Genomic DNA, 22389 nt, shown 5'->3' on the forward strand with positions numbered 1-22389 from the left:
TTGGACCCACTGGCTCCAATGCAGTATTTCCAAACTCCCAGATTGATAAGCAGCCCATCACCATCATGTCCTCCCTATATAATTAATATTTTCATTTTAAGTAGACTTACATTATTTAATTTGGCTTTTATTTTTTAGAGACAGGGTCTTGCTCTGTTGCCCAGGTGTGAGTACAATGGTATGATCCTAGCTCACTGCAGCCTTGACCTCCTGGGCTCAAGTGAGTCTCACGCCTTGTCTTCCCAAGTAGCTGGGATAGACACACACCACCATGCCCAGCTAGTTTTTTGTTATTGTTGTTTTGTTTTTGAGACAGAGTTTCGCTCTTGTTGCCCAGGCTGGAGTACAGTGGCACAGTCTTGGCTCACTGAAACCTCCACCTCCCAGGTTCAAGCAATTCTCCTGCCTCAGCCTCCTGAGTAGCTGGGATTACACGTGTCCACCACCATGCCCGGCTAATTTTTTGTGTGTGCATTTTTAGTAGAGGCGAAGTTTCACCATGTTTGCCAGGCTAGTCTTGAACTCCTGACTGCAGGTGATCCACCTGCTTCGGCCTCCCAAAGTGCTGGGATTACAGTCATCAGCCACCATGCCCAGCCCAGCTAGTTTTTAAAAAATAGTTTTGTAGAGATGAGGGTCTCACTATGTTACCCAGACTGGTCTTGAACGTCTGCCTCAAGCCATCACAAAGCCTTCTGAGCAGCTGGGATTACAGGCACAGGTGAGCCACAGTACCTGGCATATTGTATTTAAATTTTAAGTAAGACTACATTTAAGTTAAAACAAAAAAAGTAGGTTGGGAAGGAGAATGCGTCAAGCCCAGACGGTGGTGGAAAGGGTGGAGGACACACTTAAACATGTGGAACCCCAATGCTGGGCAGCCAGGGCCAAATCCATATCCCCCCAACATCGGGTGCCCTGGAAGTTCCAGTCCTGCCCACACACCACCTGTCAATCCATCCTTTCCCCCAGGCCCTTATCCTCCTCCTCCAGGAGCTCCCCACTACAATCCAGTTTCCCCCCGCCATGTGGGCCCCCTCTTCCTGTGCCACAGCCAGGGTATCCAGGATGCCAACCCTCTGGTCCCTACCCTCCTCCATACCCACCCCCTGCCCCTGGAATGCCTCCTGTGAATCCCTTGGCTCCTGGCATGGTTGGACCAACAGTGATAGTGGACAAGAAGATGCACAAGAAAATGAAGAAAGCTCATAAAAAGATGCACAAGCACCACAAGCACCACAAGCATGGCAAGCATTCCTCCTCCTCTTCCAGCAGTGACTCTGACTGAATACAGGCCCTGGACCCTGCCCTCAAGTCTCACCAGTTCTGCTCTCCCATCAAGCTTCAGATGCCATGTTATACTGGGGGAAAGTAGCCCTTGTGCTCCCTTCCCCCACCCCCACCTGAGCCTCACCCTGCTGTTCAGCCCTGAGTGGCTAGGGAAAATGGGAAGAGGATTGCCATGGCATGGCCGTCCTCTTGCTCCTGGGATAGATCATATAGCTAATGAGTTTAGCAGGGGAGCTATTTTTTTGAAGATGATGAACTAAATGTTGAAGACAAGTTTGAGATCTGTAAAATGTGATTTTTACTTCCTCTTATAATACTTGTGATTGAGGGGTTTGTGGAAATTTCATTATGATGAAGAATCTCTATCTTTTTTGTAATGTTGGCATGCTTGGAGAACTTAGTGGCAAATACATTCCCCAGCAGGCCTTTTGTTGGTTGCACTAACTGCAAGGTTGCTGGGAAGTAGAGTCCGTTTGATAGATGAGCTTTGACTGCCATTTTGGAACCTCACCTCTCCTCCTTAGCCCAATATACTGTGTCAGGTCCTATTCTCATTCTCCAGCTCTCAGTCCAAATAAAGTTATTTCTCCTGGTCAAAAAAAAAAAAAGTAGGCTGGGTGTCCTCGCTCACGCCTGTAATCCCAGCACTTTGGGAGGCTGGGGCAGAAGGGTCACGCAACCAGCCTGACCAATATGGTGAAGCCCCGTCTCTACTAAAAACACAAAAATAATTAGCCGGACGTGGTAGCGCACGCCTGTAATCCCAGCTACTAGGAAGGCTGAGACAGGAGAACTGCATGGACCCAAGAGGGGAAACTACTGTGCCACTGCACTCCAGCCTGGGCAGTGGAGCGAAACTCCGTCTCAAAAAAAAAAAAGTAAATATCAATAGTATACAGAAAGTCAGCGTGCGTTATTAAAATAAATGTAAAACTAGGTCAGGTGCGGTGGCTTACACCTGTAATCTTAGCACTTTAGGAGGCCGAAGCAGGCAGAGCACGAGGTTGGGAGTTCGAGACCAGCCTGGCCAACACAGTGAAACCCCATCTCTACTAAAAATACAAAAGGCGGGCGGATCACGAGGTCAAGAGATCGAGACCATCCTGGCCAACATGGTGAAACCCCATCTCTACTAAAAATACAAAAATTAGCTGGGCGTGGTGGCGTGCACCTATAGTCCCATCTACTCGGGAGGCTGAGGCAGGAGAATTGCCTGAACCTGGGAGGCGGAGGTTGCAGTGAGCAGAGATGGCACCATTGCACTCCAGCCTGGGCGACAGTGCAAGAATCTGTCTCAAATAAATAAATAAGTATAAAACTAATAAAGCAAAAAATAAATTTACCCATTTGCCTCCTAAAAGTGCTTTTAGACCTTTTTTTTTTTTTTTTTTTGAGTCGGAGTCTTGCTCTGTTACCCAGGCTGGAGTGCAGTGGTGTGATCTCGGCTCACTGCAATCTCCATCTCCTAGGTTCAAGCGATTCTCCTGTCTCAGCCTCCTGAGTAGCTGGGATTACAGGCACGCGCCACCATGCTCGGCTAATTTTTTGTATTTTAGTAGAGACAGGGTTTCACCATGTTGGCCAGGATCTCCTGACCTCGTGATCCACCCACCTCAGCCTCCCAAAGTGCTGGGATTACAGGCATGAGCCTGTGCACCCAGCTGACTTTTTTTTTTTTTACCATGACCTACAGTAAGGAAGATATTTTTATTATGATTCAGCACAGGTACACACGTATGCGAAAATAAACTTTCACATCCTTACCTTTACTACTGCCTGCATTTTCTCCGTGATAGTTCACGTTATTTCTCTCCCGTGCCCCTCCCCAACTCCGCCTCTTTAAAATGCTGGTCAGGAAGCACTGAAGTGATTTTACAATCACTACCGAGTCATAACTGGCACTTTAAAAGATTGCTTAAAATCTCTGCCACCCCCCTTACCCCCCAGGGCCCCCTGCCTCCTAGCGTGGGAAGTACGGGTTTAACTTTGGCTCACTGGTCTAGACTCATGTATACATTGTGGCCTTTCACTGGGGCTCAGAGGGAGGGTGAAGGCCTCATGGCCGTGGGAAGAGGAACATCAACAGTCAAGACACATCGCCCTGAGCATCTCAGCACCGGGTCCTGAAGCAACAGGAGACGGCCTGTGGAACGCCCAGCCCCGCGGCCCCGCCCCCTCCGACTCTGCTCACAGTACGCCTGTTTCCCCTGGGCTCTAGATGGAGCCGGCCTGACATTATCAGGCAGAACAAAAAAGTCAAAAACGATCGCACTTGGTCCAGTTGTCAGCGCCCTTCCTTCAGCAGCTCTGTGCACTTTTGTAGCTCCAGGGGGCCCCAGTCTTTTGTTTTTCTTTCCATCAATAAGTGCCTGTCAGGGTTCAAACCCCAGCTCCACCGCTTACAGGCCATATATCTTTGGGCAACATACTTCATTTCTCCAGGCCTCAATTTCTCCATCTGTGAATTATATCCACCTCAAAAGTGTGGCATGAAGATCGTAAACCCATGCAAGACAGGTGGCATCGCAAAGGGCACATCGAAAGAGCTAATAAATGTTCAAGATTAGGCTGGGCGAGGTGGCTCATGTCTGTCAGCCCAGCACTTTGGGAGGCCGAGGCGGGAGGATCACTTGAGCCCAGGAGTTTGAGGCCAGCCTGGACAACGCAGTAAAATCCCGTCTCTACAAAAATTTCAAAAATTAGCCAGGCATGGTGGTACGCACCTGTAGTCCCAGCTACTCGAGGCTGAGGTGAGAGGATGGCTTGAGCCCAGCAGGTGGAGGCTGCAGTGAGCCCGGATCGCACCATTGCACTCCAGCCTGGGCAACAGAGCCAGACCCTGTCTCAGAAAAAAACACCAAAACAAAAAAAAAGTCACAGTTCATTCTTGTTGCCGTTTTGATGATCATGCCTCGCTTTAAGAAGCAGGGTGGATCACAGAGAAAAGGCCTGAATGTGAAGTCTAAATAGTCGAGTTCAAACTCTGACTCTTCCAACTGCTTCACCTTCTGTGCCCATTTCCTTACAGTGGCTCATGCCTGTAATCTCGGCGGGCAGATCACCTGAGGTCAGGAGTTCGAGACCAGCCTGGCCAACATGGTCAATGGTTTTTATGTCTCTACTAAAAACATAAAATTAGCCGGGCGTGGTGGTGGGCGCCTGTAATCCCAGCTACTTGGGAGGCTAAGGCAGGAGAATTGCTTAAACCTGGGAGGTGGAGGTTGCAGTGAGCCAAGATTGCACCACTGCACTCCTGCCTGCGTGTGAAAAAAAGAAAAAAAAGAAAATTGGAATACCAGCTCTATACCAGCTCTGCTGTCCCTCCCAGTGGGCCTGTTGGGAGGTTGTGATTCCACAATGTGTCTTTATGCATCTTGTTCCCCAGAGATCCCAGCCAGAGGGGAGTCCCCTGTGAGCGAGCAAGACTCCTCTAACCCACCCCAGTTTGGCACAACGCACTCAGCACTTTCTACCAGGACTCACGCAGCTGTGTGCTCCAGAGACAAAGGCTGTAACATTACCCACAGCCCTGCTCTGCTGTGCTGGCTGGCTGCCAGGCCTCCTGTCAGAAACCAACTGTCACAGCGAAATGGAGACATCTGTCGTGGATCCCCTCCCCACCTCCCCCTTGGGGTTGCAGTGGGTGGCCTATAAGGGAATCCAACAGGCTTTGTGGGGTGGTGAGTGAGTTTGGCCCGATGAGAGGGCACCCTTTCTCCCTGGGACAGGCCAGGCCAGGGCTCCATGTCAGGGAAGTCGGCCCTCTGATGCCAGCAGGCATGCAAAGGTGCTTTGTCAACGATAAAGCATTGAAAATCTGAGTTCAGGCCGGGCGTAGTGGCTCATGCCTGTAATCCCAACACTTTGGGAGGCTGCGGTGGGTGGATCATTTGAAGTTAGGAATTCAAGATCAGCCTGGCCAACATGGTGAAACCCCATCTCTACTAAAAAATACAAAAATTGGGCTGGGCGCAGTGGCTCACACCTGTAAATCCCAGCACTTTGGGAGGCCGAGGTGGGCAGATCACCTGAGGTCAGGAGTTCGAGACCAGCCTGATCAACATGGTGAAACCATGTCTCTACAAAAATACAAAAATTAGCTGGGCGTGGTGGCGCGTGCCTATAATCCCAGCTACTCAGGAGGCTGAGGCAGGAGAATCACTTGAACCCGAGAGGCAGAGGCTGCAGTGAGCTGATATCAAACCACTGCACTCCAGCCTGGGTGACAGAGCAAGAAAGAAAGAAAGAGAGAAAGAAAGAGAGAGAAGAAGGAAGGAAGGAAGGAAGGAAGGAAGGAAGGAAGGAAGGAGAAAGAAAGAAAAAGAAAGAAAGAAAGAAAGAAAGAAAGAAGAAAGAAAGAAAGAAAGAAAGAAGGGCAGATAAAGAAAGAGAGAGAGAGAAAGCCTGAGTTCAGAGAAGCTGGGGACCTGGGTTCACCTTCCTGAGTGATCCTGTTGCCCCTGACGCCCTCCTCTTCACCTGCCACACAGGTGGAGCACCTCCTCTCCCAGGCCTATTTGGAGGATCCCAGGTGTGTGGGAACAGGCTGAGCACATGGCCAGGTTATCAGCCCTGACAGCAGTGGCATCAGTGGTCCCACATGTTAACTGGGGACAGCATGAGGACTCCAGGACCTCCATCCATCCAAACATCCCCATCAGAAGCACCAATCACCTCTATAAAGGCCCTACCTCAGCTTGTTCATCTCAGGGGCCAGGGAAACGGGACCCAATTTCCTCCAAGGACAGCTCAGAGCCCTCTGCAGATGCTGTGAGCACGAGAAAGTTCCTCTGACATTTCTTACGCTATTTTTGCCTGTGTGTACCTTCTACCTGCTGGTCCCACAAGGCTATTTATTCTCAGTCTAACTTTCCCCCCATGAAAGAACCCTTCACATCCAGAAGAAAACCTTGCTTTCATGTCTTTCTCTGAACCAAACAGCTCTGGTTCCTTAACTGTCCCCACAGAGGACACCTAGGACGCACTCCTCTGAGCCAGGTCTTGTTGCCGTGACACCCACTTCATAGGAAGCCCTCAGAATTGCTGGCATGTTCAAGGTGCTCCTCACCCTCCGCAGAGGAGAGCCAGCTGACCCCCGCTTCATTCTAGAGACTGTCTTTACCCTCTGATAATGACCCGTGGCCCCTGCCCTGGCACCAAGTCTTCAAGACCAGGGTGGCAGCTAGGATGGGAGTGGAGGCCATGTCCTGTGTCACCCTCCACTGCCCAGATCACTGGCTTCCACCACAGGCAACCAGGGCACTGGGCCAGGGTCCATTTGTACCCACTGTTGGTATTGCTAAGTTGAGCGCAGGAGAATATGCAGTTCCTAGGGGAGTGGGGGTGTCACAATATGCAACACGCAACCACCATCTCCTGGCTCCCTCTTTTCTTCCCCCTGCCACCTTCGCGCCTCACCGACTTCTTTCCCTGAGAGCTCCAAATTCTCCATCCCATAGGCAGGGATCATCCTCCGTCTTGGAGACACGGCTCACAACACACCCTCAAAAGCACCTGCCTTCCACAAATCCCCTGAGGTCAGGAGGTCGTGACCAGCCTGGCAATGAGGCAAAACCCTATCTCTACTAAAAATACAAAAATTAGCCGGGTGCAGTGGCTCGTGCCTGTAATCTCAGCGCTTTGGGAGGCCGAGGCGGGTGGATCACCTAAGATCAGGAGTTTGAGACCAGCCTGGCCAACATGGTAAAACTCCATCTCTATTAAAAGTACAAAACAGCCGGGCGTGGTGGCAGGCGTCTATAATCCCAGCCACTTGGGAGGCTGAGGCAGGAGAATCGATTGAATCTGGGAGGCGGAGGTTACAGGGAGCTGAGATTGCTCCATTGCACTCCAGCCTGGGCAACAAGAGCAAAACTTCATCTTAAAAAAAAAAAGAAACAGAAAAAAAAAGCACCTGCCTCCCACCTCAGCCTCCCAAGCAGCTGGGACCACAGGTGCACACCACCACACCCAGCTAATTTTTTGTATTTTCTGTAAAGACAGAGTCTGGCCACGTTGCCCAAGCTGGTCTCAAACTCCTAAACTCAAGCAATCCACCCGCCTTGGCCTCCCGAAGTGCCGGGATCGGACTGCACGCATGAGCCCAGGGCCCGGCCAATCCTGACTACCATTTTTAAAGTGGCTTTACCTGCACCCCGCATCGGTCAGGTGGGGAAAAAATGGAAAGCGTTTCTCCTACTCTCTGTCGCGAGCTTCAGCTATCACAGGGCTGGCCTGGAAAGGAGGTGGAGGAGGGGTCTGGGGGTTATTTTTATTTTTTTATGCCTGCTCTAAAGGCAGGCAAGGATGCCAGGAATCGGACTAGTACCTCCTATCTGGTTTTAGACAGAGACACATGGGCACTACAAATAGCCTGGAAGCCCCTTCTGCTCCAGCGAAACCCGAGAGCAGGACACATTCCCCACAGGGCAAGTGGGAAGGCTGGGGCTGCACGTCCTGCACTCTGCCTCCGAGGAGGTGGAGGGGACGGGTGCAGAAGGGTCAGGTGTCTTCCATAAAAGGGGCTGGTCCTCACTCATTCCAGATCCCGGACACCTGTGAGGCAAAGGAAGCTCGCTGCGCTGTCAGCACCGCATCACTCACACAGATTAGGCCGCAGGGAATCTCTGAGACCATTAAATCATCAGGTGCGGGTCGGGGAGGGGAAGCACACACCACTTTTATTCCAAAGGTCACTGATGCATCTTCATGCCTTTAAGGCGCTTGCTGGCGGAAATGTTTCCTTTCTCCTGCAAGGGGAACCCGTGGTTTGGGGACCTGTGTCCTCCTTTCCCTTCCAGAGGTTGCCTTTATCAGACCCCATGCTCCTCCCGTCCCACCCTGCCTGCCCCCAGGCTGCCCTTCTCGGCCCCGTGCTCCCTTCTCAACCCCGTGCTCCCTTCTCGGCCCCGTGGTCCCCTCTCGGCCCCGTGCTCCCCTCTCGGCCCCGTGGTCCCCTCTCGGCCCCGTGATCACTTCCCGGCCCTGTGCTCCCTTCTCGGCCCTGTGCTCCCTTCTCTGCCCTGTGATCACTTCTCGGCCCTGTGCTCCCTTCTCGGCCCTGTGCTCCCTTCTCGGCCCTGTGCTCCCTTCTCGGCCCTGTGCTCCCTTCTCGGCCCTGTGCTCCCTTCTCGGCCCTGTGCTCCCTTCTCAGCCCTGTGCTCCCTTCTCGGCCCTGTGGTCCCTTCTCAGCTCTGTGGTCCTGCTGCCTGCACACCCTGGGTGGCTTTCAGCAGCACATGTCTGCTCAGCCTTTGCTGCAGGAATGTGGGTGAGGACATGACAGCCAGCATCCTTAGGCAGGTGTCCCTGCTGTTTCTCGCCAGCTCTTCTAAGCAGCCTATTGTCTAGGAAAGGAGGTGATCCAAGCTGCCGTCCCCCCAAGAGGCCCCAGGCAAGCGAGACAGTCTTCCCAGTCCTCTCCCCCAGTACTCGGGAGATAATCTTGTGATGAGTCATGAGGGGAGGCGCCTTCCCAGGCTTTGAGCAAACCCCCACCCCCCACCCTGGCACAGGCCTGCGCTGGACACCTCTTCCCGCCCCCTCGAGTCAGCAGAAAAGCAAGAACTCATCTCAGCAGCTTCAGCAGACCCATCCTCCCTGCCCGGCTCCACAGCCAGAGCAGGCTCCGGCCACAGGGAGGCTAGGACGGAGATTTTACCCTGCTGTGTGCTCCGGGAAGGCAGCAGGCAAAACCTGGACCAGCCTTGGCCGCCACCTCCCCCTCATACCACCAAGCTGGGAATAGCAGAAACATCTGTTTGGAGTGTAGAGGCTCCCTGGACCCAGACCTCGTGCTGGGGAAGCACCGCCTGGAGTCGCTCTGGCTCTGGCTGCCAAGGGGAGCTGTGTTCCCTGCAGGCTGGGGCACGGGGCCACCATCCCATGGCCCGCGGCATCCTCTCTCTCCCTGCCACAGCCTAGCCTGGTCCAGGGCGGAGGGTGACCGAGGTGGCCAGGACGTAAGCGGGCACCACACTGGACTCAGACAATGAACAAAGAACCCTGAAAGACAGTGTGGCCTCTCCGCTGGGGTGGGTGCTGGGGTGTGTGCCCCAAAGCCCTGGCCCTGCATACTCTGACAGTCTGGTTGTTGTTCCAGGTGCCCCATCTGGGCTTTGGCAGCTGGGCCCCGTCCTCGGGAGCTGCCTGCTCCCCGCACCACGCACTCGCCTTGGCTCCACCTCCCCATCGTCTGGACCCAGTTGCACAACACGCTGGGCCAGAGCTGTTTCTGCAATTAGGATGACAGCTGATCCCAAGCAGCCAAGACAGAAAGGCTTTTCAAGTATACAAGGAGTTCTTGTGACCCCAGGGGTCTGAGTCCAAGCGTGTCATCCAAGGCAACCCAACAGGGCTGATACCAAGATTCCAAAAACTCAGACCGAGAGCTCAGAGCCAGTGTCTCAATTCTGCCCCCAGAGTGAGAGTGGCTGCTCCAAAGAGGGGCGGCTGTCTCAGGTCAAAGCGAGACTTACAATACCACGTGTGGATCACAAGACACCCTGGCTTTGGTTCCTTCCCTGGCCAGGCTCAGGGTCCGGGGAGGTGGGCCGGGGCCGAGGCCCGAAGATTGGGCCGGGAAAGGAGTAGGGAAGGCAGGTGAGGCCTGGGGTGAGGCTCCTTCAACCCAACAAGCCCATGAGGACCACTCTTTTTTTTTCTTTTTTTTTTTTCCAGACAGAGTTTCACTCTTGTTGCCCAGGCTAGAGTGCAATGGCATGATCTCGGCTCAATGCAAGCTCTGCCTCCTGGGCTCAAGCAGTTCTCCTGTCTCAGCCTCTTTAGTAGCTGGGATCACAGCCATCTGCCACCACACCCGGCTAATTTTGTATTTTTAGTAAAGACAAGGTTTCTCCATGTTGGACAGGCTGGTCTTGAACTCCCGACCTCAGGTGATCCACCCACCTCGGCCTTCCAAAGTGCTGGGATTACAGGCATGAGCCACTGCACCCTGCTCGGTGAGGACGGCTCTTAAATGTGGGCACTGAGGACCCAGAGCAGAAACAGACATGGTCAGTTGCAGACCAACGTTCAGAGGCTGATGCCAGCGGGCACAAAGTCAGGGACAGAACAGCAAACGCGCCTTCCAGAAGGCTCGGCTTCGGGGATGGCCTTACTTCTCTCTGAGCTTCAGAGAGCTTAGCATTGGGCAGCCCCAAACACCACTCATCTGCACCCTAATCCCTGCACTGGGGGCCGGGATGAACCACAGCCACGGCTCCTGGCCCTCTGTCTTCCTGCTGGGTTAATTCCCCAAGAGGCCCTGGTGTGAGGCAGGAGGGGAGTGAGGTTGGGCACACATCCCATAGCTGCCTCCCTGCCAGGTCACAGCGAGCTGACTGCAACCATTTGCCCGAGCACGGCCCTCATCAGACCATCCTCTCCACCCAGGCCATGGGCTGCTGACCACACACTGCTGTTCTCCCGAGGCTGCTGCTCAGGGCCTGGCCCTGTACCTCATTCCTGCCCACGCCTTCGTCAAGAGTCCCTGTATGAAACTCTCCTCGCCCAGTTTTTGACTGTGCCCCTGTGCCCCGCTGGAGCCCCGGCAGACAGACCTGACTTTGCCACCTCTTCTGAGGCCTTCAGCCAATAACCAAATCCCAAACTCGATTTCCATGTGCCTCCTGAGCCCAGAGCCATCCCCATCCTCACCCCAGGAGTGGGACCTAAGCAGGAAGCAATTTCACAATCAATGCCAGAACATGATTTAGGGAAGGAAAATCTGATTGGAAGCAAAATCTCCTTTTTGTTTTTTAGACAGAGTCTCAGTCTGTCACCCAGGCTGGAGTACAGTGGCTTGATCTCAGCTCACTTTAACCTCCGCCTCCCGGGTTCAAGCAATTCTCCTGCTCAGCCTCCCAAGTAGCTGGGACTATAGGCACACACCCCCATGCCTGGCTAATTAAAAATCTCCTTTTAAGTGGCCCGGAGAGTAATCAATTTCTTGCTAACTGGCCGCTGTGGGTCAGGCAAGCAATAGCATCTCTGCATCAGTCCAGAGAGGACAGATTCTGAGCTCTGGGGGACCCCATCCGGCTGCCCTTCATGCCTGGTCTGTGGCAGGTCTCCCAGAGTACACCCCAGAAGCTGGGCACCCAGCAAAGAGGGCAGGTATCCCAGGAACAGAGTCCCCTCCCCCACTGAGTGCTGTGTGACTCGGAACATCCCTCTCCAGGCTCAGTCTTCCCATCTGCTCAAGAGGTAGACAGACCACATGGCCTTGGGGTCCTTCAGCTTTGCAGACAGCTGCCCCACAATCCACTCGCCCCATGCCCCCCCGGGAAAACAGCTGGGCTCAGGGACTGGGCTGGGGCTGGCAGCCAGCAGGAGCCACCACACTCACTCGGCCATGGTGAAGGCCAGCTCGAAGTTCTTCTGCCGCTGCGTGGGGCTCAGGGAGTTGTAGTCGAAGGCGTCGGGGAAGAAGGAGTGCACCAGGGCGCAGAAAGCCATGCCATCACTCCAGCTGGAGGAGAAGTTCTGCAGGTCCACGTGCTATGGGAGGGGAGTGTGGTCAGCGCGGGGCCCAGACACAGATGCCTGGAGTTTCTCAGCACACGCCGCGGGCAGTCAGGCGCCCACTGGGAAGGCATGATGACTGTGGCTCCCATCCCTTAACTCCAGCCTCAGCAGGCTCCTGACCAGGCCGGAGAATGAGGACAGGGGCAATGCCTGGTCAGGCCTCTGGCGGGCAGCGGGGGGGGGTTCCCAGCAGCCGGAAGGGAGCCTGGCTCACCTGGTAGCCCAGCGTCTTGCTGCGGCACCACTCGAGCAGGATCTGCTTGATGCTGCTGGCGCTGGCCACGCCGAAGCTCTGCGATCGCTTCAGCCGGGCCCGGGCCTCGCCTTTCCCCCTGTAGAGAAAGCGCAGGCCTGCTGAGGGGGCCTCCAGCCACCATCTCCCACTGCGGGTCCAGGACAGGGGAGACCGTCCCTGCACCCCCAGGGAGGAGGCCCCTGCTCGCTCTGCTCACCCAGGAGAGATGCTGGCAGCACGCAGGCTCAGCTGTGCCCATGTCCACAGCACGGCCCCATACACCAGCCACACAGCCTCCTTTGATGGTATGCGGTGGGACCACCCTCACCCGGACCACCCTCTAGGTCCCCTGTCTACTTCCCACCCCAGGAAGCAGGGGTCCCTTGGGAATCCTGAGACAGAAGACCCTGGCCCACCCACAGAGCCCCAAGTCCTGCCTTCTGCCTGGAACTCCTTTCCATGTTCCTTCCTCCCCCGCCTCTTCTGAGCACCCTCCTAATGGAGGGGCTCCTTCCCTGATGGCTCCTTCCTAGCCAGGAGGGATGATTTCCTCTTCTGGGCCCCAAGGACAGTCCCTAACGGTCGGGACCAGGTTGTTTGGGGTAAGTGGGGACACGTCCTGAGTTGGCCTCCATCACTAGAGTTGAGCAGGGACTGGCTGTCATCTTCATTATCCCACAAGGTCTGAGCCACACCCTGCACACAGCTGGCATCAAGACCAGGAACTGACGCGAAGACAGGCTGAATATGCAGAGGCGGCTGGAGCCCAGGGACCCGTCTCTCAAGGCCTGGTAGTGGGCTGCAAAGCATTCGGTCCAAGGGCATCACCTCTGCAGTCCTCAGGCGAGGCCAACCCCACGCTGGCCCTCCCAGCTCCCACCAGGAATCTCAGTCCCCGTCCAGTCCCCAGTCATGCCCAGAAACTAAAGGAGCCACAACCCATGGGGAACATGGGTGTGAGGGAAGCCTGGGGGCACTGGGGACACACTAGGGTGCCTCGAGAATGGAGGAGGAGAGAGGGTCCCTCGTCAGGCCCGGCCCCATGCCTCACAGCCCTCTTCCCCCAATAAGTGGAGCCCTGGTTCCCCCAATCTGCCCTGTGGCCAGCCCTAACTTTGTGTCTTGCCCAAGAGATCTTGTCCTGGGGAAGCGGACAGGGCTGAACCTGGCTCCTCAGCACTCACCCAGCCGCTGCCTGGGTGTGGGTACACTGGGGGAGCACCCCCATCTGGGAGTGGGCGTCCGTACTTCCCCTCCCCCCGTCTGTAAGTGGGCGTCCGTACTTCCCCTCCCCCCGTCTGTGAGTGGGCGTCCGTACTTCCCCTCCCCCCGTCTGTGAGTGGGCGTCCGTACTTCCCCTCCCCCCGTTTGTGAGTGGGCGTCCGTCCTTCCCCTCCCCCGTCTGTGAGTGGGCGTCCGTCCTTCCCCTCCCCCGTCTGCGAGTGGGCGTCCGTCCTTCCCCTCCCCGTCTGTGAGTGGGCGTCCGTACTTCCCCTCCCCCGTCTGTGAGTGGGCGTCCGTCCTTCCCCTCCCCCCGTCTGTGAGTGGGCGTCCGTCCTTCCCCTCCCCGTCTGTGAGTGGGCGTCCGTCCTTCCCCTCCCCCGTCTGTGAGGGGGCGTCCGTCCTTCCCCTCCCCCCGTCTGTGAGTGGGCGTCCGTCCTTCCCCTCCCCCGTCTGCGAGTGGGCGTCCGTCCTTCCCCTCCCCCGTCTGCGAGTGGGCCTCCGTCCTTCCCCTCCCCCGTCTGCGAGTGGGCGTCCGTCCTTCCCCCCCCCGTCTGTGAGTGGGCGTCCGTCCTTCCCCTCCCCCCGTCTGTGAGTGGGCGTCCGTCCTTCCCCTCCCCGTCTGCAAGTGGGCGTCCGTCCTTCCCCTCCCCCCGTCTGTGAGTGGGCGTCCGTCCTTCCCCTCCCCGTCTGTGAGTGGGCGTCCGTCCTTCCCCTCCCCCCGTCTGCGAGTGGGCGTCCGTCCTTCCCCTCCCCGTCTGCGAGTGGGCGTCCGTCCTTCCCCTCCCCCGTCTGCGAGTGGGCGTCCGTCCTTCCCCTCCCCCGTCTGTGAGGGGGCGTCCGTCCTTCCCCTCCCCCCGTCTGCGAGTGGGCGTCCGTCCTTCCCCTCCCCCGTCTGTGAGTGGGCGTCCGTCCTTCCCCTCCCCGTCTGCGAGTGGGCGTCCGTCCTTCCCCTCCCCCGTCTGCGAGTGGGCGTCCGTCCTTCCCCTCCCCCGTCTGCGAGTGGGCGTCCGTCCTTCCCCTCACCCCGTCTGTGAGTGGGCGTCCGTCCTTCCCCTCCCCCGTCTGTGAGTGGGCGCCCGTCCTTCCCCTCCCCCGTCTGCGAGTGGGCGTCCGTCCTTCCCCTCCCCCGTCTGCGAGTGGGCGTCCGTCCTTCCCCTCCCCCCGTCTGTGAGTGGGCGTCCGTCCTTCCCCTCCCCGTCTGCGAGTGGGCGTCCGTCCTTCCCCTCCCCCGTCTGCGAGTGGGCGTCCGTCCTTCCCCTCCCCCCCGTCTGTGAGTGGGCGTCCGTCCTTCCCCTCCCCCCGTCTGTGAGTGGGCGTCCGTCCTTCCCCTCCCCCGTCTGCGAGTGGGCGTCCTTCCTTCCCCTCCCCCCGTCTGTGAGTGGGCGTCCGTCCTTCCCCTCCCCGTCTGCAAGTGGGCGTCCGTCCTTCCCCTCCCCCGTCTGTGAGTGGGCGCCCGTCCTTCCCCTCACCCCGTCTGTGAGTGGGCGTCCGTCCTTCCCCTCCCCCGTCTGCGAGTGGGCGTCCGTCCTTCCCCTCCCCCGTCTGCGAGTGGGCGTCCGTCCTTCCCCTCCCCCGTCTGCGAGTGGGCGTCCGTCCTTCCCCTCCCCGTCTGCGAGTGGGCGTCCGTCCTTCCCCTCCCCCGTCTGCGAGTGGGCGTCCGTCCTTCCCCTCCCCCGTCTGCGAGTGGGCGTCCGTACTTGCCCGCAGTCTCCTGCTCCCACTTCTCAAACAATGCCTTCCGGGCCTGCGCCCCTGAGGTGCGGGGCAGCGTCTGAGACCTCACCAGCTCCCTGCGACGCTCCCCCGGCCGATGGACCTGAGTTGTGGCTGGCGGCTGCGGGGACACGGGCGACTGGGGTGGTGTCACCAGCGGCGGGCTGAGGAGAGAATCGCCGAGTTGGGACATGGGCCAGCAGCCGTCACTAGCTCAGCAGGCCCCAGGGTCTCCATCCCACTGAGTGTGACCAGGCAGCTGCACCATGGTGGGCGCTCAGAGAGGAGCCCCTTTGCTCAGGACCCCCGCCACTTTGGCAGGTTTTCCAAACTGTGCTGCCCAGCGGGCCTGGCCCATAGGCCCAACTCAAGAGGGACGCTGGGCCCCTCTCTGAACATCACCACCCCGTGGCAGGTGTCAGTGCCTGGGAAGGACAGGAGAGCCCCTCCTCGGGCAGGAGGTGCGCCCAGAACCAGCGCGGTGGGGCCAGGCCCCCTGCCTCCACCGCCATGAGATAAGATCTCTCTGTTTCCTCTGAAACAGTTTGCCAGGAAGTCACAATTATCCTTTTATTATTAAAAAAAAAAAAAAAGCCAAGCCTGCTACCCCACCCCCACTCCCAATTACAGTCCCACTGGCCAGAAGGCAGAGGCCTGTGCTACAGGGAAGGCCCGGCTCACCTGCCCCTGCCCACAGCCCGTGGGAGGAAGTTCCCGGCTCCGAGGGACCCCAGCGGGCTGGGATGGAAGAAGACTACGCTCCTGTCCTCCCACTCCTGCCAGCCGAGACACCTCCTCCAATTTTTTTTTTTTTTTTGAGACAGAGTCTCACTCTGTCACCCAGGCTGGAGTGCAGTGGCACCATCTCGGCTCACTGCAACCTCCACCTCCCAGGTTCAAGTGATTCTCCTGCCTTAGCCTCCCAAGTGGCTGGGATTACAGGCATCCACCACCACGCCCAGCTAATTTTTGTATTTATTTATTTATTTGAGACGGAATTTCACTCTTACTGCCTAGGCTGGAGTGCAATGGTGCAATCTTGGCTCGCTGCAACCTCCGCCTCCTGGATTGAAGTGATTCTCCCGCCTCAGCACCCCGAGTAGCCAGGATTATAGCCATCCACCACCATGCCCCGCTAATTTTTGTAATTTTACAGAGACTGGGTTTCACCACGTTGGCCAGGCTGGTCTTGAACTCCTGACCTCAGGTGATCCACAGCCTTGGCCTCCCACAGTGCTGGGATTCCAGGCCTGCGCTACAGCGCCCAGCTCCTCCTCCAATCTTTTGACTGACTTGAAGGGTCCACAAAGAAACCAGCCTGTAGCCATGTTTCTCCGAATGAAGCTCTCCACCCAGCCCCACTGCCCCACTCCCTGTTCACACCTTCCCCCAACCCTGCCGCCCAGTGCTCCAGAGATCCAGCCCCAAGCCTTCCGTGGAGACGCCAACCCCTGGGCGACCTGCATCCAAAGCAGAGAAGACATCTGGGCTGTGGCGACTGCGCGGGAACATGGGCCCTGACCCACCTGTCGCTGTGTTTGCTGGCTGTCACTGCCCCGTAGCCAGAGCTTGACACAGACCTCGTGAAAGAGGAACTCTTCTCTGTGGAACAGAGAGAGGGAGAGAAGTGACACACACCCCGCCCCCCACCCAGGGAGGGCCGCCGCAGCCTCCCTTCCTCTGACCCGGCATCACTGCGTGGATGAACGAACCCTCTGGGCTAAGCCAGCCCTGCCTCAGTGACAGTGGAAGAGAAAGGAAGATGGGCACTCGCAGCAACGTCAAAGAGGTCTTTTCAGCTGTCCCCGCCCTGCTCCTGAGACCGCAGAACTCAGGGCCTGTGCCATGTATCTGGCGAACACAGCTCCCAAACCCGTCCCACAGAGGCCCGTGCCACCTCCGCCAGGTCACAGCACAGAGGCCTGACCACAGGCTGCATCAAGCCTGGGGTCTTGAGGGAGGGGACAGTGCCAATGTGCAGGGCAAGAGCCACCTTCCAACTGTGGCCTCCACCTGTAATAAAAGCCACGGTCGCCCCCACCAGGGGATGACGCTATTTCTCAGCATCTCTGGGCAGGAGCCCGGGAGGATGGGCTAAGGGAAGGGGCAGACATGGCAGGCAGAGGCAGAGCTGGGCTTGGTCCCTCGTTTTCCAAGTCACCCACCGACTTCCCCTTCCCAGCCCCAGCCCTCCCGCTCCCATCCCAAGGGGAGGTCCGCCCAAGGCCACACTGTCCTGCTCCTACCACTAGGACTGGGAGTCCAGGTCGTGGCGACCTCACTGGGGCTCGGGTTGAGGCCCCCCAGGGTGGCAGCAGACGTGGGTGATAGAGCCGCAGCTGAGGTCTCCCCAGAGAACCTGTCAGACACTCGGGTGACAGCCGTGACTGGCTGGTGGGGCAGCCGCAAGGAGAGACTCACGGGGCGAGGCCTGGGGGCATCTGGTGCCTGGAAGGTTTGGGCAACCTCGGGGGGGCCATCGCCTGGACCTGGAACATGTGACCAGCATGGGTGGGTGGTCAGCTGTGGCAGCCACAGGGGCCTGAGACCTCCCAGAAGGGCTTAGCCTCCCTGAACCTTCCTCCCACCTCCTCCAGGAAGGCCTCCCTAACTGCTCCAGCCTCCCTGACCTCCTACTGGGGATATCCTACTGCTCCAACCAGAGCTGATTTTCCCAGCTTCCCTTCATGGCCAGCTTCATAAATACTAGTTGGCTTATCAGCCCACTCTCCACCCTATTCAGTGCTTAGAAAAATTCCTCAGCCTCTCCTTGCTTTCCTCTAGAAATGGGAGAGCTCACTACCACCTGAGATCTCCCGACTTTCCTCTGTGTTTCAAAAGTTCTACTGAATGACGCTGCTCTCCTGGCAGCCTCTCAGCCCGCTGGAGTTCAGGCTAGAGTCCCCCCACCCCAAGCCAAGGGCTGGCCTGGCGCAGATACTTGACCAAGGCCTTACTAAACCCCCAAAACCTACCCAGCCACCCCTCCGCTGCCCTCAGCCCTACCTGCCCCCAGCTGGTGCCCATTTTCCACAATGCAGGAGTTTAAGGCCTTTTTCATCTCTGACTCACTGGTCTCGTCATGATCCAGACTCTGCAGAGACACAAACCGCACCGAGAGCCCGTCAGCCAGGGGAAGCTGCCCGCCCCAAACCCCCTCCTGGGCTCCTCCCAGAGTCCCAAAAAGCTGAGGACAGACATCAAAATCGAGGGTTCCAAAGTAGGTGAGGCCACCTCACCCTTTCCCCCAGGCTGGACCAGATGACTGTCAGGAGTGCCTGGCCCCCTGCCCCTCTCACCTGGGCCAGGCTGGCATGGCTGCCCTTGCAGGGGCAGCAGGAACTAGTGACACCAGGTCCTTCTGTGCCAACGATGAGCAACAGTGCCCCGATCATGCTGAGGCATGGGTGGCCGGGACACGATTTACCCGGCCATTCAGAGCCTGGTCAGCTGCAGGCGACTCATCCATCCCGGCTGGGTGGTAGGAGTGGGTGGGGCAGGTGGGGGCAGACAGACAGCCAAGACCAGGAGCCAGTGGGGAACCTGGGATCCAGGCCGTGCTGCCACACACCCCTGTGACCTGGGCCACATCACTTCCCCTCAGGGTCTCAGTTTGCCCATTTGAGAAATGGAAGCAGGCTAGGCAAGCGACGCTCAGCATCCACCCAGCATCCAGCCCTTCTTCCGGGCACACCCCTTATGCCAACCAGCTTCTGTCCTCACAGTAGATGCTGCCAGAGCCATTTGACAGATGGGACCCAAGGGCTCCAAGAGGGCACGTGCCCTGCGCAAGGCTATACAGCAGAAATCAGCTGGGACTTGTGGCCAGGGGAGAAGTTCTCAACCATGGTCCTGCTCCCCTGCTCCCAGCAAAGGCGTGTGAAGGGCTGAGAGTGTCTGTGGGGCTGGTAGGGGCTCCACCGAGAGCCCAGGATGAGCGGCTTGAGAGGTCGGCTGTGCGTCTTGTAGATGCCCTGGTCTATAAAGTTCCCAGGCAAATGGTGACGTAGCCCTGGCCCAGAGGGCTTAGCTCCTCTCGCAGCCAGGGCAGGAGGCGCGTGCTCTGCCGTGGGGAATCGGTCTGGCAGGGGAGCCAGGCTTGTAAACAGAGGGGCCCATGCCAGCATAAGGATGCCTTGCACAGGCTCCATCCAACCCATCGGGGCAAGGACAGCCTCTCAGAGCCAGGGGTGCCGGAGCCACATTCAGAGTGAGCCCAGAGGATGAGCAAGGGAGGGCACGCCTAGCAGAGTGGTCAGTAACTGCTTCTGCAGAGACATCGAGGCACAGGTATCCTGACCACGCCCGCCCGGGACTCAGGCAGATGGAGCAGTGCACCCAGGCTGCCCACCCAGGGTCCTCAACACCTTAGACAGGAAGGAACCCAAGGTCCTCAGCTCTGTGTTTCAGGAGCACCCTCCAGAAGATGTCAGAGAGGGGCACAGTGGAGGAGACCAGATGGCAAGACACTTCTCTAGTCCTGGGCAGGAACCGGGGAGGGGAGATGGGGCACCGGGAGGGCCACAGACAAGAAGGATTGGAAGCTTTGGGGAAAAGGGGTGGGCCGGGAGACTGCGTGGATATGGAAGAGGAAGGGTGCCAAGCCTCTTCCAAGCCCAGGCTTGGTGGGGCAGGGCAGGTTTAGGGGTAAATAGGGGTTTCAGCTGGGGCATGATGAGGGCATGGGGCACCTGGAACATCAGGGAGCTGAGGGGGGAGCTGAATTTTTGAGTCTGGAGTTTAAGAGAAAAGAAAGATGAGGCCGGGCACAGTGGCTCACACCGGTAATCCCAGCACTTTGGGAGGCCGAGGCAGGAGGATCACGAGGTCAGGAGTTCGAGACTGGCCTGGCCAACACAGTGAAACCCCGTCCCTATTAAAAATACAAAAATTAGCTGGGCGTAGTGGTGGGCACCTGTAATCCCAGCTACTTGGGAGGTTGAGTCAGGAGAATCACTTGAACCTGGGAGGCGGACGGTGCAGTGAGCTGAGATGGCACCACTGTACTCCAGCCTGGGGTGACAGAGCAAGACTCTCCCAGAAAAAGAGAGAGAGAGAGAGGAAAGAAGGATGAGCACATTGAAAAACAGGAGTCAGGGCATGCATTGGGACCCTGGAAGTCCAGCAGAGGAAGAGCAGCTTGGGGCCCCTGGGATAAGGTCCCCACATTTCAGGAAGCAAAAGAGCTGTCAGCAGAGAATGAGGAGCAGCCAGAGAGATAGGAGGAACCCTTGAAGAATGGTGAGAAAGCCAAGGCCAGGAAGGAAGTGAATCCAGAAGCCAGGCACGGGGCTGGGCACGGTGGCTCACGCCTATAATCCTAGCACTTTGGGAGGCTGAGGTGGGTGGATCACTTGAGGTCAGGAGTTCAAGACCAGCCTGGTCAACATGGTGAAACCCCATCTCTACTAAAAATACAACAATTAGTCAGGCGTGGTGGCACATGCCTGTAATCCCAGCTACTTGGGAGGCTGAGGCAGGAGAACCACTTAAACCCAGAGATGGCGGTTGCGGTGAGCGGAGATTGCACCACTGCACTCCAGCCTGGGCAACAGAGTGAGACTCTGTCTCAAAACAAAAGGAAAAAAAAAAGCCAGTTGCATCCAAAGGCAGCCTGGGGTTGAGGAAAAGGTGAAGAGGAAATGCAGTCAGGCGTCCACTGGGTTCAGCAAAAGAGGCCACGGGTGCTTAGAAGCATGGGATGAGGGACAGCGGGGACAGGAGAGGCCTAGGGGAGAAGTTCCAGGGAAATGAAGGCAGTACAGTAACTTCAGCCCTGAGTGGAGCCGGGGAAGGGGTTTGAGGGGTTTTTCCAGAGGGAAGAGGCAAGACCACATTTATAGGCTGAGAAAGGTGAGGGGACCTCTGCAGGGTGGGGACCCTGGGGAGCTCAGAGCGGACAGGACCCAGAGCCTGGGGAGAGCCAGCCTTGGAGAGGAGGTGACCCCTCAGCTCTTGATTCAGGAGTGGGAGGAGGAGAGGCCAGGCCCGTTCTCAGGAACACAGGAGAAGCACCTGGCGTCTCAAGGCACACATAGCAGAATGGGCACCCCTCCAGCCGTGTCGGCCATGTCGGCAGGGGGAGGAGAACCAGCCAATCCAGCTGGAACCCCGGGTCCCACTGTCACCAGGGCTCTGGCTCTGGGGTCTCCATGCCCCCCACCACGCCCCTGCTCTCATCTGATGGGTTCCACAGGCCCAGGCAGGGCCCTGGGGGGAAAGGCTGAGGGCGAAACCATTTTCCCAGGAAATGTGTGTCTCTATGGGTGGGTGAGGAGGGGGGTCCCCCACAGATGTCAGTCCCGTCAACAACCCCCATGGTGCCCCAGGGGACCAGGTGCTATACCAGACCTGGAAGTCAGTGCTCGAGGCTAGATCCCTGCTAAGGGAGGAGGGGAAGGGGCTGGGCCAATGCAGGCTGGGGTGCGGGGCTGAGCCCAGACTCCCAAGCTCCCCTGCCCCAAGACTAGAAGCATTCCTCACCTGGGGAAAGGGCTCTGCCCAGGCCTTGGGTCAAGGAGCAAGGGGCTATTCTGAGACCACCCTCCAACCCACCATCACACAGATGGGGAGAGGCAGTGGCAGAGTCAAAGGATGGGACTCGGGTCTCCTATCCCAAGCCAAGGCTCTGTCCACGAAGTGCTCTGGCCTTCTAGGGGGCAGAGACGACAACTCAGACAACTTGTCTCCCAGGGCCTGGGTCAGTGGGTGCCCTGGCCCACGGGCTCTGTCTTAGACAACGAGGGTGAGGAAAGGGGTGGGACTGGGGCCACCACCCAGCGGGACCTTCACAGAACTCAGAGCTCTTCAACCAGAGGGCTGGGCTGGAACGAGCTGTCGCCGCAGACCCCGCAGTAGGCTACTGCGGTCCTCTGTTCAGGGCAGCTGCTTTGGTCATTGGGAAGGAAACCAGGGAGGCACCTCCGATCTGGGACCAGGCAGAAACCACTGGAGAGCCCTGGCGCTGGGGACAGGTCCTGTCGAGCTGGCCTGGTACCCCCCAAGAGTCCCCATGTCAGCTTTGTTTTGAGAAGGGGGAGGTGCCCCATGAGGGAGCCCAGGCCTGGGGTGATAAGTGTGATTTCAGGGGCCTTCGTATAGGAAAAGCTTTTAGATGTTTTTGTGGGGGAGGACGAATATTTCAGGCCTTCTGGGTGCTGCCTGAACTGCATGGACCCATCCGTGGGGACAAGGCCCATGCAGGGCCAGAGCCCCATCCTAAGACAATTCACACGGCTGACCCAGCCTCCTCCACTGACACCACTGTTTGAAAGGACTCGATTCAAACTTCTCCCTAAAGCATTTAACTCTCTTATCACAGTGTGTCTGGGAAAGGAAGGCAGATAAGGCGAGTCTGGTTTCTTTCACGGTCGGGCCTCTGACATGGGGCTCCTGGCGGC

The 22389-nt window shown here is 57.6% G+C and overlaps 1 protein-coding gene and 1 pseudogene across 4 annotated transcripts in view; one reads left to right on the forward strand and one right to left on the reverse strand.

Moving 5' to 3' along the window:
* The window catches only part of SMTNL2 (smoothelin like 2), a 28601-nt gene that overhangs the window by 2279 nt on the left and 3933 nt on the right, over positions 1 to 22389 (reverse strand). For 3 of the 4 annotated variants that reach the window (XM_064378011.1, XM_064378008.1, XM_064378010.1), the window contains exons 2-7: positions 17996 to 18083; positions 17236 to 17478; positions 16516 to 16591; positions 14974 to 15153; positions 12032 to 12149; positions 11639 to 11790 (exon numbers count right to left, since the gene is read on the reverse strand). In XM_064378011.1, coding sequence (XP_064234081.1) covers positions 11639 to 11790; positions 12032 to 12149; positions 14974 to 15153; positions 16516 to 16591; positions 17236 to 17478; positions 17996 to 18050 — 824 coding nt within the window. In that variant the 5' untranslated portion in view covers positions 18051 to 18083. The remainder of the gene's footprint in view (positions 1 to 11638; positions 11791 to 12031; positions 12150 to 14973; positions 15154 to 16515; positions 16592 to 17235; positions 17479 to 17995; positions 18084 to 22389) is intronic. The other variant, XM_064378009.1, reaches the window with a different exon arrangement.
* Positions 804 to 1448, forward strand: LOC110568376 (proline-rich protein 13-like; annotated as a pseudogene).

This window comes from Aotus nancymaae, unplaced genomic scaffold (genome assembly GCF_030222135.1).
Source record: "Aotus nancymaae isolate 86718 unplaced genomic scaffold, 86718_ANA_hifiasm-v0.15.2.pri h1tg000018l, whole genome shotgun sequence".
NCBI lineage: Eukaryota > Metazoa > Chordata > Mammalia > Primates > Aotidae > Aotus > Aotus nancymaae.